Genomic DNA, 13282 nt, shown 5'->3' with positions numbered 1-13282 from the left:
GTTTTGCTTGTGCCCTGTTTGTGAGGTTACTGCTTTCATGTTGTCCTCTTGCTTGTTCAGGCCTGCCTCCCTTTCCAGAACTTAAGCTTGCATTGATTTTGCCACTTATCCATGCAGGGTATAACCATGCATGGTTTCTATATCAAATTTTATCCCCTGAAGAAAACTGCCTCCCTCAGATAGATTGGTTTTGTTTCCAGAACTGGCATTCCTGATGGTGTGTCACTGTACGCCACCACCCACACAGACCAAGGACGATCAGGTTTGATCCCTATTAGTAACTCTTCTGGAGCTATCCTTGTAGTTGCATGACATGTGTTCCAAATAGAAACCAGGACAGTTTGGCTTCTTTAATCCTCTCAAAGTTTGGACTTCTCTTTCTGCCAGACTATTAGATAATGAATGTTACGGTATAGAGCTGTCCTTGAATACCTTTAGGAAATCATTGAATTCCTTGCTGATAAATAATGTCTGTGACCAATATATCTGGAAATTTGTCTATTACAAAAGATGTTCATGGTGACTAAGAACATTAAGTTCATGGAAGGACTGTCAAAGTTGACATGTAATGGAATCCAAGGTTTACCTGGCCATTACAACAAATATGAGGGACCTGCTGGCAGTGACTTTTGACCATGTTGCACTCTTAGCACTGCCCTACCCCACCCTTGCAGCTGTGTCCGCATCCAATCGTGACCACCAGGCATAACGTCTCAAGAACATCTTCATTTTGGAAACACCTCAATGACCCTGATGGAGTTCAGCCAGTACCCGGTGGTGTTCTTTGCTTGGGACAATTATTCTTGCTTCTAATTATATGCAGTCCTCTATGGTGATCTCGTCTCGCCACATCCAGAAAGATTTCAGTTCTAGTTGCGATGGCAACTTTCTGTTTCCCCCATCAATACCAGCTATTTTAGTTTGGGCAGGACAAGATCTTTTGTGTCCACAATCTGATATTGTCAGCAGTGACCGGAAAGGAGTCCAGAAAGTTTAACATCAGACTGGACTCTTCCAGTGGTGTCACCAGCGATGATGTGTCTGCCAGTGGAAAACAGGCACTTGCCACTTGGCCACCTGGACGATGTTAGAGCTTACCACTGAACTTAACTGAAGCTATGAGCAGCATGGCCCTGTCCTTTTAAATAACCCAAGGAGGGGTTTGTGATCTGTCACTATTACAAATTTATATCCTTAAAAGGTATTGAAGGAACTTTCTCACACCAAAGATGACCACCAAACTTTCTTTGTCTATCTGGGCATATATTCATTCAGCGGGTTTTGAGAAGATTTTCATTCAGCATTAGCCAACATCTGGGGAGCATATGCTATCAGGCGTTCCTGTCCACTGGTCCACCACTGAGCCACCACTACCACACAGACAGGCATCACGTGACAGCACCACATCTTGCTTAGGATCATGTGTGCCAACACTTTGATGACACAAGCTGTTTCTTCACTTCTGTAAAGACTCCACCTTGGCTATGAGACATTTCTAAGAATGACTTTTTTACAGTCACAGATTTCAGGATGCCAGGGTGGAAGCCAGGTTACGTGTCAATTTTCTGTAATAATTCACCAACCCAAGGAAATACCTAAGCTCCAATACGGACGGGGGAGCCGGGACACCTTTGATCATACTCTCTTTATCTTCCAATGGGTGTAACCCAATGTGTTAGACTGTGTCGCCCAAATAGGTTGCTTCGGTGTCTGGAACACACATTTTTCCCTTCTAAGGCATATACCCAATTGGGAGAAACATTTCAGCACCAACTTCTCCAAGTGCTCTTTATTGGTCTTCCCAGTTCTTAGCACATCATCCAGAAGAATAGCTACCTGGGATTGACATTGTAAAATATTCACCATCATCCCCTGGAAAATGGCACAGGTTGATGATACCCCAAAAGGCAGTTTCTTGCATATTGGTAAAATCCCTTATGAGTATTAATTGTAACATACTCCTAGGACTCCTCATCGAACTGCAATTCCAGCTGCACAAGGCTCCCGTCTGTGTTTGTGAACAACAGGCTCCCAGCCAGTTTTGTATACAAACTTTCTACTTGAGGTATTGTGAAAAATGGTTTACCATTTGTTTGAAATCCCTACACAAGAACAAACCAACTCATCAGGCCTCACAATCGGTAGGACAATGCTGTCCATTCTGCAAACTATACTGGTTTGATGATTCCTTCACTTTCCAGCCTTCTGAGTTCTGCCTCTACTTTTGCACATAAGCCAAATGGCACTGTGTGGGCCTTGCAGAATCATAGTCAGCATGTTCAGTGGCCTTGGCCCCTTTCATAATCCCTCGACCTTCCTGAAAAGCCTCCTGCTATTTAATTGGGACTTTATACAGGAAGCCATTTTCTAATCGAATAATGTTGAGCCAACCAAGTTGAATTTTTCTCAATCAATTCTGCCCCATCAAGCTTGTGCTGAGCCTTTGACTACAATCTGTGGTAACTGAACCAGCTGCTTTTCACAAGAGATCAAAACCAGAGTTGTACCATTAATGTGTCAGGGTTCCCCAGTGTAGGTTCTCAGCCTGCCCGAGGTCTTACACAAAGTTAAGGGTTGGAGTCCAGACCAAATTTTGTTAAAGACTTCTTCTGTGATCACTGAAATGGCAGCACTGATATTGACTTTCATTTGCAATGGGTAACCATTTGACCAGATGTTTATTTTCATTGGTTCTGATTTGAATGTTGCGAAGCAATTTAACTGTTTAGAGCAGCTGGAGGTGGACTTTCAGGACTTACACTCTCCCAGATATCACCCTATGAGATCTCTTACTCAATTTAGGCTGAATGGGACTCTTTTGCTGTCTCACATCTGCATATCAGCAGCAATTACAATGGCCTGCCAGCCTGGTCCTGAAGAAAATGTTGACTGTTTGGCCAAGGCTTGGCTTTGTTTTGGGGTTTTGCCGTGGGCTGACCTAGAGTGCCTCTATTCAGGATATGTCCTGATTGAGGCTGCGCAATTGCCTTCAGCCACATGGTGTCCCTCAAGTGGACCTGAGGAAGGTGCCCACTTGCATCAGAATATCCTGCTCCACTAGCTGCATTTTCTTTAGACATTGCCAGTTATAATGCCCACTTGAAGTCCAGTTGGGCTTCAGCTTGTAAGTGGTTACATCATTAATCAGAAAAACTAAACAGTCTCTCAGAATCTCAACATGATTAAATCAAAGGTATGTGCTTCTGCTAGGCATCTTAACCTCGTCAAAAGTTGCAAACCGATTTCCCCAGTTCTTGAACTGCTGAGTAAAACCAATCGTGTGTCAGAATTAGTGGTGGCTTTGGGCCACAATATTTCTTAACCATATCCACCAACTCATGAAGGATTTTCTTATCTGGTGCCTCAGGAAACATTAGACCCCCCAATAATTGAAAAATAGCAGGTCTACAAGCTGTCAGGAGAATTACTTGTTGCTTTTCATCTGCCCAATGTGATTTGCCTGGAAAAAAAACATATATTTTCCATCTACTGGGCCCAGTCTTCAAGAGCAGGATTGAATGGATGAAGCTTCCTTATTTGCAGCGTGATGCCAGAAATTCTTACCCCAACTCAAAGATAACTGTTGCATGCAAATTTCTTCAGGAGCATGTTTTTCCTCTCATCACCAGTGAAATAACTCCCCAGAGGCTGGTATCCCATCACCAAGTCACGCTTTATTGAAACATGCAAAGTACTTGACACCGGTCTAGCTAGCACAGAGCCGGATCCTCGAGTAAACAGAATGCCTGATATTCTTGTTTATATCTGTCAGCCAGGGCTCCCTAATTGGACCAGATTCACAGCTGCAATAAAGAACTCATATTCTGTGAGGTCCACCTGGCTGATCTCATTCAAATCATTACAGTATTGTGCCCTTTCCCAAAGCCTAAAAGTCCTAAGTGCCAAAGAGAAACCTGCTGAAATTCAGTACCATGACAAAACTGCCTTTTCCCCCTCCCACACTCGACCACTCATTCTTCCTTCCCTTTTTTTGGACAGATAAAATTTAGGCTGTGGCCCATTCCCTTGATTTGAAATGGAATTATAATGGAATAACTTGACCCCATTGCTTTTTTGGTGCTTCCAATTATCCTGTTGGTCCATTTTATAAGCAGAGCAAATTGTTCACTCAATGGGAGATATTCATCTATAGGTCTCTTCATGTAATACAATATTGACAACAATATGTAACAAGAAAATATCACACCAAACCTGAAGAAAATGGTGTCCCCGTCAGAGAGAAGTGAAAGAACAATTGAGGCCGTTGAACATTATTTCAAAAGGGAAGATGCTTAAAAGTAGGAGGGTGCTTGTGAGGCTCATAGATTAGGGAAGAAATCCAGAAGTAAGGGATAGCCCCCAGTATTAGAACAGAGACAGGAAGGAACCAGGCTGTGAGTTATAATCAACCGTAGTCTGTGCTTGTGGGTTGTACAGTTAGAGATTATACAGATGAGGTACAGCAAGGCCATAAGAGGGTTTGAAAGTGAGGACAATTACTTTAAGTTCTGTTTACAGGACACAGCTAGCCAGTGTAAAAGACATGAACTGTTCAAACTCTGAATATATGATTGAATTTGTGAAAATTAACCTCTCACAAGAAGAGCATAAAGGAAATCAGTTCTTGAGATGAAACTGGGTTTGACAAGTGGAGGTGTGAAAGCGACAAAATCATCTTAAGTAAATACAGACATAATTTTGTCAATGTCACTTATATAGTATGGGAAGTATTATACTACGTCAAAATCAGACATGCATTTCTGGAATTTTCTAAGCTTTTCAGCCAGTCCTACCTTACTGGCACAGTCAAAGCCGAGTCCCATTTGAGCAAGAATCTGAGCCACTGGTTTGCTGTTGTTACATTTCACAGCATAGAAAGGTTTCACTCGGGGCAGAGCCCTCTGCCATTGGAGATGCTGATGTACAAGATCACCCAGATCAGCAACAGAGAAAGCATCTGTGTTCTCCTGTAATAACAGAAACTGCACTCAACTCAATATGATACACATACTTCTTCAGTGTCCTGTGTTGTACAATAATTGTTCTTCACTGGACATCATAATTTCAATGCAAAGTATTGATTAAGTAATGAGAACATAATTATTCAATTCAGCATTTCAATGGTTTTATTAAAATCATTACAGATGTTCGTTCCAGGACTTAGCTTGTAAATTTGTTGCTCATCAAGGAACTCAACCAAAAGTCGGAATGGTGCTAAGATAAATCTGTGAGCTGTTCTGGACTATACTTTACCATTACTAACTTGTTAATATTCTAAAGTAGGCTGCCTTGAATTAACCTGTGAATTACGGCAGGTTTATAAACTTGACATCTAGAATACTATATGAGATATAGCCTGTGATGAAGTCTGCACAGTAGAAATACTGAAAGTACAATCTTACAGTCAGAATAAACTCCTCTGTTTTACTCATCCTGTTTGTCCTTTTGTGTAGCTTCTTCAGTATTGTTGGAACGACACTAACACAGGTAACTGAAGAGTATTCTACAGAATTCTCATCCTCTTAACTGTTGTTGTCAACTTGAATATATGTAACTGTTAAGTTCAGTTTCTGGTGAATGTAACCTCCAAACTGTTGATAATGACATTTTCTTTGCGGAATCCCTCACTAACAGAATATCCAGGTTTTGTTGCATACAGATATGGACTGCGAATATCCAAGGAATCATGGATGGTGTTGAACATTGTGTCATCATCAGGTGAACATGCCCATTCCTGACCTTATGATGATGAGAAGGACATTGATGAAATGGCTGCAGATGGTTGGCCTGAGGGCATTACCCTGAGGAACTCCTGCATATTTGTTCTGGAGCTGAGATGACTGACCTCCAACAACCACAAACATCTTCCACCTAATTTCCATTGATTTCACTTTTGCTAAGATGCCTTGATGACACATTCTCAAAACTGACGTAAATAGGAACCCAAGGGAAAGTTCTTCGCTGTGTTTTGGGCAAGAGATGCAGGTGAAATGTGAAGAAGAAAATTTTATATAGGGGCAGAAACATTCTTGAACCTACTGCCCACAAAGTTGGTGGCTGCTGAAAAAAAAATCAAAGATTTGAAGAGGAAATCTAATGGGCACTTGAAAGAAATCAACGTGCAGGGCAATGGGGATTGAGAAGCACAGTGGGACTGACTGGATTGCTCCATGTACAACTGCCATAGATTGAATAGGATGAATGGCCTCTCCTTCTTTGCCATAAATTACTCTAAGATTGAATGCCTTTTTTTTTAATTCACTTGTGGGACATGGTTGTCACTGGCTGGCCAGCATTTATTTTCCATCTCTAGTTGCCCTTGAGAAGGTGGATGTGAGCTGTCTTCTTGAACCACTGCAGTCCATGAGCTGTAGGGTGACCCATAATGCCTTTAAGGAGAGAATTTCACAATTTTGACACAATGACAGTGAAGGAACAGCAATATTTTTCCAAGTCAGGATGGTAAATGGCTTAGATGCAAGCTTGCAAGTAGTGATTTTTCTATGCATCTGCTCCCTTGTCCTACTGGATGGAATTGGTCATGGATTTGCTATCTAAGGATCTTTGGTGAATTCTGTAGTGCATCTTGTAGATAGTACATAGTAATGCTACTGATTGTTGATGCTGGAGAAAGAGTGTACTTGTGGATGTGATACCAATCAAGCATGCTGCTTTGTCCTGGATGGTATCAAGCTTCTTCAGTATTGTCAGAAAGTGGGGACTATTCCATCACATTTGTGTCTTGCAGCTGATGGACAGGCTTTCAGGAGTCAGGATGTGAATTATCTGCCATAGTCTTCTTCTGCTTCTGACCTGCTCTTGTAGCTACTGTGTGTATGTGATGAGTCTAATTAGTTTCTGGTCAATGGTATGTTGATTATGGGGTACTCAGTGGTGATAACATCATTGAAAGTGGTTAAATTGTCTCTTATTGGAGGTAGTCATTGCCTGGCGCGAATGTTACTTATTATGTTTCAGTGCAAGCCTGGATGTTATTCATATCTTGTTGCATTTGAAATTGGACTGCTTCAGTATCTGAAGAGTCGCAACTGATGCTGAACAGCAAGCAATCATTGGTGAACCTCCTTATGATGGAGGAAAGGTCCCTAATGATGCAGCTGAAGATGGTTGGGCCTAGGACACTATACTGAGGGTCGCCTGTAGAGATGTCCTGGAGCTAAAATGACTGACTTTCAACAATCACAACCATCTCTCAATATGCCAGTAGAGAGTTTACCCCCTGATATAGATTGAGGCCAGTTTTTCTGGAACTCCTTGATATAACACTGAGTGAAATGCAGCCTTGATTTCAACGACTGTCACTGTCACCTCACCTGTAGAATTCAGCCCTTTTGCCCATGTTTGAACCACGGCTTGAAATCATGACCTGAATGGCCATGGCAGAACCCAAACTGGGCATTCACTGAGCAGGTTATTGGTGAGCACATGCTGCTTGATAGCATTATTGATGACACCTTCCATCACTTTACTGATGATTGAGAACAGACTGACAGAGCATAACTGGCTAGGTTGGATTTGTCCTGCTTTTTCTGTACAGGGCATACCTTGCCACTTTTGAACATTGTTGGGTTGATGCCAGTATTGTAGCAATACTAGACAACTTGATCAGGGGAACGGCAAGTTCTGGAGCTCATGTTTTCAGTTCTATTGCTGGAACTTGATCCAGGCCCATTGCTTTTGTAGTATCCATTATTTCAACCATTTCTTGATAACATGAAGTGAATCAATTTGGCTGAATCCTAGTATTTGTGATGCTGAAGACCACTGAGACAAATCATCTGCCTGGCACTTCTGATTGAAGACTGCTTCTGGACATGGTCATTCAGTTGGTTAAGGGCACCATTTGGTTTCTAGATGCATGTTCTGACATCCCTCTTAATAGTGGCATCCCTAGACTATTTCTGTCACCTGAGATCAGTGCTGTTAATGGTTATTTCTGGTCCTTCATAATCTCTGTTTGGTGCAGTTTGAAATGTTACTTCAGTCTTGGGGAAATTGATATGGAATCTGATGTTTTTGAGAGCCTTTGTGAATCTCTTTGACGTAGTCTGGATGCCTTCACTGTTGTGAAAAGCTAAGAGACAGTAATCTGTCTTCTGTGCCTCTGTGACCTTGGGGGGACCTGCAGAGATTGAATAGCTGCCTTGGACCAAATGTAATGTTGACTGCTGTAGGTCTGTCATCAGTGTCATACGTGTTACAGCAAAGGAGAGGTTCAATGAGAACTTAATTAGAATATTGATAGATATAGTATAACTGAAATAAATGCTAGTCACTTAAGAATGGGGAATTAATAATGTGAAACAAAGGCAGGGCAGCAAACTAAGAAAAATATTTTGTCAGATTTTACAGTAAAGTGTTCCAAGAATAGTAGATAATGAGACAGCAAAAGGGAGGGTGAGACTGAAAATAATAATTTTCACCTGAGAAAAAATGTGAGAAAAGTTCAGAGACCAAAGGCTGACATTTCCCTGGTTTTGATGGCTTGCTTCTTAGGGTCTTAATGTGACTAGAGAGATAGTGGATGCTTTAGTTATAATTTCCCAGAAATCCCTAGAGTCTGGAAAGATCCCCTGTGGACTGTAAAGCCACAAGTAGTATAACATCTCCATTCAGAGAAGAAGGAAAAAACAAACCAGGAAACAATAGACCAGTTTGCACCACTGTACAGTCTGTAGAGAGCTCAGGAGAACAAGAGTTACCAAGTCAAAGAAGAGCTTCATGTGAAATAGGATCCTCAGACTTCAATGTAGCTACCTCCAGATGAGTGACTGCCAGAGCGGATGATGCCTCAGGATGATCCATGTCTCTGCCAAATGCTGGTCGACGTGCAGTCCCTACCTGGTTACCCTCAAGGTAACACAGCCTTTGTTTCAGAAGCTGCTGGGAGCCTCTGTAGCATTTGGTAGATACCACCTTTTTCAGAGCTCACTGATTCTCTCTTCATAAGAGCTGACTTAATGAATCTATTTAAAACAAAAACAGAAAGTGCTGGAGAAACTCAACAGGTCTGTCAGCATTTATGTGAAGAATGCTTCTGATGAAGAGTCACCATACTGAAAAAGTTAACTCTGTTTTCTTCCAGGATATTCTTGCCAGGGCTTTTTTTTTTAGCTCAGAATTAATGATACTGATTATTCTCAATAAATGTCATCTTGTTAGGTGCATAGTTTGATTATATTCGTTAGTTTGTGATGTTTTAATAATTTAGCCACTTAACTCATCTTCTTTAAATGCCTCTTGGGCCACTGCAATTCATGGATTGTCACTTCCATGTCAACCATAATTTTTGGATTTCGAGGTTTGTTTTTAAGCTGTATGCCCTTCTTGCTGCCACCTTCCCCGTTTACATGTGGACTCGAACTGATACACATTGGTTTGCCTGCACTCAATTTGGACTCTGTCCCAACCAACAAGTCCTGGAGTCAGACTTGAATCTGAAGACTTCTGGCTGAGAGGCAAGAAAGTTATCACTTTAGTTCCTGCTTCTTCAGTTTAGAAATAAGGCTAAGTGAGTTAATGAATAGGTAACTGAGGAATATTTATTGTTGTATATGTAGGTATTACTTTTTAAATACAAAGCAGGATGTTATATAGTTATAAAAGGAGTCAGGAACTGTATTGTTATGTCGAGGTAAACATATATCTCCAGAATGCCACATTAAGACAAGCAAGCAGCAGACAGCATATCAAATTTGCATTGTTCCAAACACATGAAGAATTCCGAAGAAATACACTTGATAACAACTTCAATATTTCTGTCTAAAAGTGTGATTATTTTAACCTTCTACCATAAGACATAACACACATTACATTGACAGGATTATTGGACCTCTGTTCAGAAAAGTAAAGGAGTTTTAAGCAACTGTTTGCTTACATTGAACTAATGAAACAAATTACTTTGCATAAAGTGTTAATACTGTGAGTAGAAGATCGTTTACTTTCTCAGTGTTTATCTTTTCATCAACATGCTGCAAATCTCTGTAATTTCAAACATTGCAGAATATGATTCAATTAAAGATATTGGGAGGAAAGAAAAGCTACAAAGAGGAGAAAAAAGAAGGGAAAGGGTCTGGCAAGTAGAGGAGCCCTGACTGAAGCAGCTGACTCTGCTGCCATCTTGGAACGACTAGGCTATATTACTGGAATTCCAAATATTTTGATACAGTTGAACAAATATTAATCAATCTACTGATCACGTCTAACAATGAAAACTAATAGATTACTGCCGCAATTACCATTGTATCAACACTCACCCTGAACATTTGCTCTTTGATCTTCTGATCAATGATATCCATTATAGTGACACCTTTCTCCAAAATGACAAGTTCAGATCCATTAATGATGTTTTCCATTTCTCAACTTGCAAAGGTTTGACTTCAGACTGTAAAAGAAATTAGAACTTTTGAAAAATCCAAAACCATTTGTAGTTTGACAATAGGAAACAGAAATAAATTTATACTAAGCATCTAGCTTTACATTCCAGATAAAGCTTCTCCCTCCCACTGTTTAAAGATTGATATGGAATACAATGCATCTTAATTTCAGAACATTTGAATGGTAGGGTCCTGTGAGTATTGCCAAACAAATTGACCTTGGAGTCACTGGTAGACATGGTGATGAAGAAGGTGTTCGGTACTTGCCTTTATTGGTCAGTGCGTTGAGTTTAGGAGTTGGGATGTCATGTTGTGGCTGCACAGGAAATTGGTTAGGCCACTTTTGGAATATTGCATTTAGTTCTGTTCTCTCTGCTCCAGGAAAGATGTGAAACTTGAAAGGGTTCAGAAAATATTTACAAGGATATTCCCAGGGTTGGAGGTTTGAGCTATAAGGAGAGGCTGAATAGGCTGAGGCTAATTTCCCTGGAGTGTCAGAGGCTCAGGGGTGACCTTACTGAGGTTTACAAAATCATGAGAGGCATGAATAGCTAAGGTCGTTTCCATTGTAGGGGAGTCCAAAACTAGAGGGCAGAGTTTTAAAGTGAGAGACACGTAAGGGGTAACTTTTTCATGCAGAGGGTAGTGCGTGTATGGAATGAGCTGCCAAAGGAAGTGGTGGACGCTGGTAGAAGTACAACATTTGAAAGGCATCTAGATGGGTTCCTGAATAGTAAGGGTTTAGAGGGATGTGGGCCAAATGCTGACAAATGGGACTAGATTAATTTAGGATATCTGATCAGCATGGACAAGTTGGACTGAAGGGTCTGATTCTGTGTTGTACATCTATGACTCTAAATGATCTCTTCTCGACCAGAATATACAATTATATGCATGACAGCATTTTAGATATAACATAATTATTACAAGAGGGCCTAATATATCCTCTTCATTCCATGGAGTCTATAGCAAGCAATTTGTGCTGTTCAATTAAAACTTTTTCACAATTAACCAAAGAGAGCTTCAGTCCAACATAAGGTTCAAGGTAAATTGTCATCGGAAGGAACACCAGTTACCGACACTTCTGCTTTGATCTTTTTCGTAAACGTTTATGGAATGTAGGTATGAGGAATGCCCATGTATGAAGTTAACATAAAATGGTTGAAAGTGTTTCTCAGTTGACATAAGTGCCTGGGGAAGATTTTTGGCTGAAACAGCAGCTTGCACAGTCTGCTGTTTCAAACCAAACTGTAGGGAGTATATACTTGGTAATAAGATTAGAATAACACTCAAAGGGTCTTATGAAATGCATACGATGAATTTTGTTGCAACAAAAGAAAACACAGCTGCCTGTATAAAGACTGTTTAATAACCCCCGAATCATAGCCACAGGTGATATATTTTTTAAAATGGAGTTTTAAGAATGTCGGCATTAAGGAATTTGACTGCATTCTCATGGATTCTCAGACTAGAGTAGAGAAGCCCCCTTTCATTGAGCAGGTGGGTACTGAATAACTGGTGCAGAAGCTAAAGCCTGGAATATGGTTGAATATGATGTATTGTGGAGGCCCAAAAGTAAAAGATAAGCCTGTCTAGTAAACATAAAACCATGGGAAGTGTGAGAACTGCCCATCAACTGATTACATTGTCACATGATTAACCTGAATGGACCTATATGTAATCAATTAAAAATATGAGTGGTTTCTAACAACCAAAGGCAGGCTAAAAACAAAAGGATAAAAAGTATATTTCCCTTTGTCCAGGGGAGAATTGGTTCTGCACTGTCAGAGGTTTCTTCCCACTTGTGTAAAATGATAAAACTGTCTGTCAATGGAATTGGACCTTGGAGTTGAGTAGTTCATTTCGTCATTTTGTCCTAAAAGTAAGTATCACTGGAGAGGTCAACATTTATTGCCTATCCCTAAACTAACTGGATTGCTAGGTTAGATAAATAGGAACTGAACTAATTACATTGTTGCTTATCTGGACTTACATTATGAACAGACCGAAGTGAACATGTTCACATATTCCCAGGTTATACTCCATCTATCAACACTTTCCTACTCACGTAACTATCTATATCCGATTGTAGACTCCAAGTATCGTCCTCCATACTTTTGTGTCATCAGCAAATTTAGCATCTATGCATTTATCCTTCCTTCCAGGTAATTTATATGGATTATAAATTGTAGCAGTCCCTGCACTGATTCCTGTGGCACTCCACTTGTTACATTTTAGCAGCCTCAACATGAAGTATATATGCTTATTCTCTGTTTCTTGTCAGCTAACCAATCCTCCATCAGTGTGAGCATTTTATCCAGTATACCATGAGCTTTTACTTTATGTAGTGACCTTATCAGTTGTCTTCTGGAAGTCCACATCTACACATTCCCCTTCATCCACCTTGCTTGTTTACTTCCTCAAATGAATTCTAATAACTTCGTCAAAGAGTTCTGTATTGCAATGTCACAGTCTTAAATTACAAATCTGTATAAAGCTATATTTCTCTTTAAATAAAATCTCTTTGGATTTATTATTTGAACTTATGAGTTTAAAGTCTCATTCAGATCTGAACATTTTAAGGAATTGTTGGTGAATAGGTTTGATTCCAATTTGGCAGCCATCTAAAAATCATTACTGATTATAATTGGAATTATAGCTATAAATTGTAAAAGCTGGGTGTCCTGTTTTGAAACAAATATTTTGGTGATCTCATAGAGGTCTTTACAATTCTGAAAGGTTTTGATAGTGTCAGTTTAAAGAGAATGTCTCCTCTTCTGGGATAATGCGTATCTAGAGATTATTGCTATCCAACAGTCACAATGAAATCCAACAAGGAATTCATTGAGTGACGTCTTCATCCAAAGAGTGGTAAGAATGTGGAA

At 40.2% G+C, this 13282-nt stretch overlaps 1 protein-coding gene across 1 annotated transcript in view; it reads right to left on the bottom strand.

Annotated features, from left to right (window-relative positions):
• The window catches only part of LOC140480359 (antizyme inhibitor 2-like), an 87772-nt gene that overhangs the window by 57055 nt on the left and 17435 nt on the right, over window positions 1–13282 (bottom strand). The window contains exons 2-3 of the mRNA XM_072575119.1: window positions 10278–10405; window positions 4794–4967 (exon numbers count right to left, since the gene is read on the bottom strand). Of these exons, the coding sequence (XP_072431220.1) occupies window positions 4794–4967; window positions 10278–10376 (273 nt within the window). The 5' untranslated portion in view covers window positions 10377–10405. The remainder of the gene's footprint in view (window positions 1–4793; window positions 4968–10277; window positions 10406–13282) is intronic.

The sequence above is a fragment of the Chiloscyllium punctatum genome, chromosome 8 (assembly GCF_047496795.1).
Source record: "Chiloscyllium punctatum isolate Juve2018m chromosome 8, sChiPun1.3, whole genome shotgun sequence".
Classification (NCBI taxonomy): Eukaryota; Metazoa; Chordata; class Chondrichthyes; order Orectolobiformes; family Hemiscylliidae; genus Chiloscyllium; species Chiloscyllium punctatum.
Note: the sequence above shows the minus strand (reverse complement) of the source record. Positions and strands in the feature narration are given on the sequence as shown.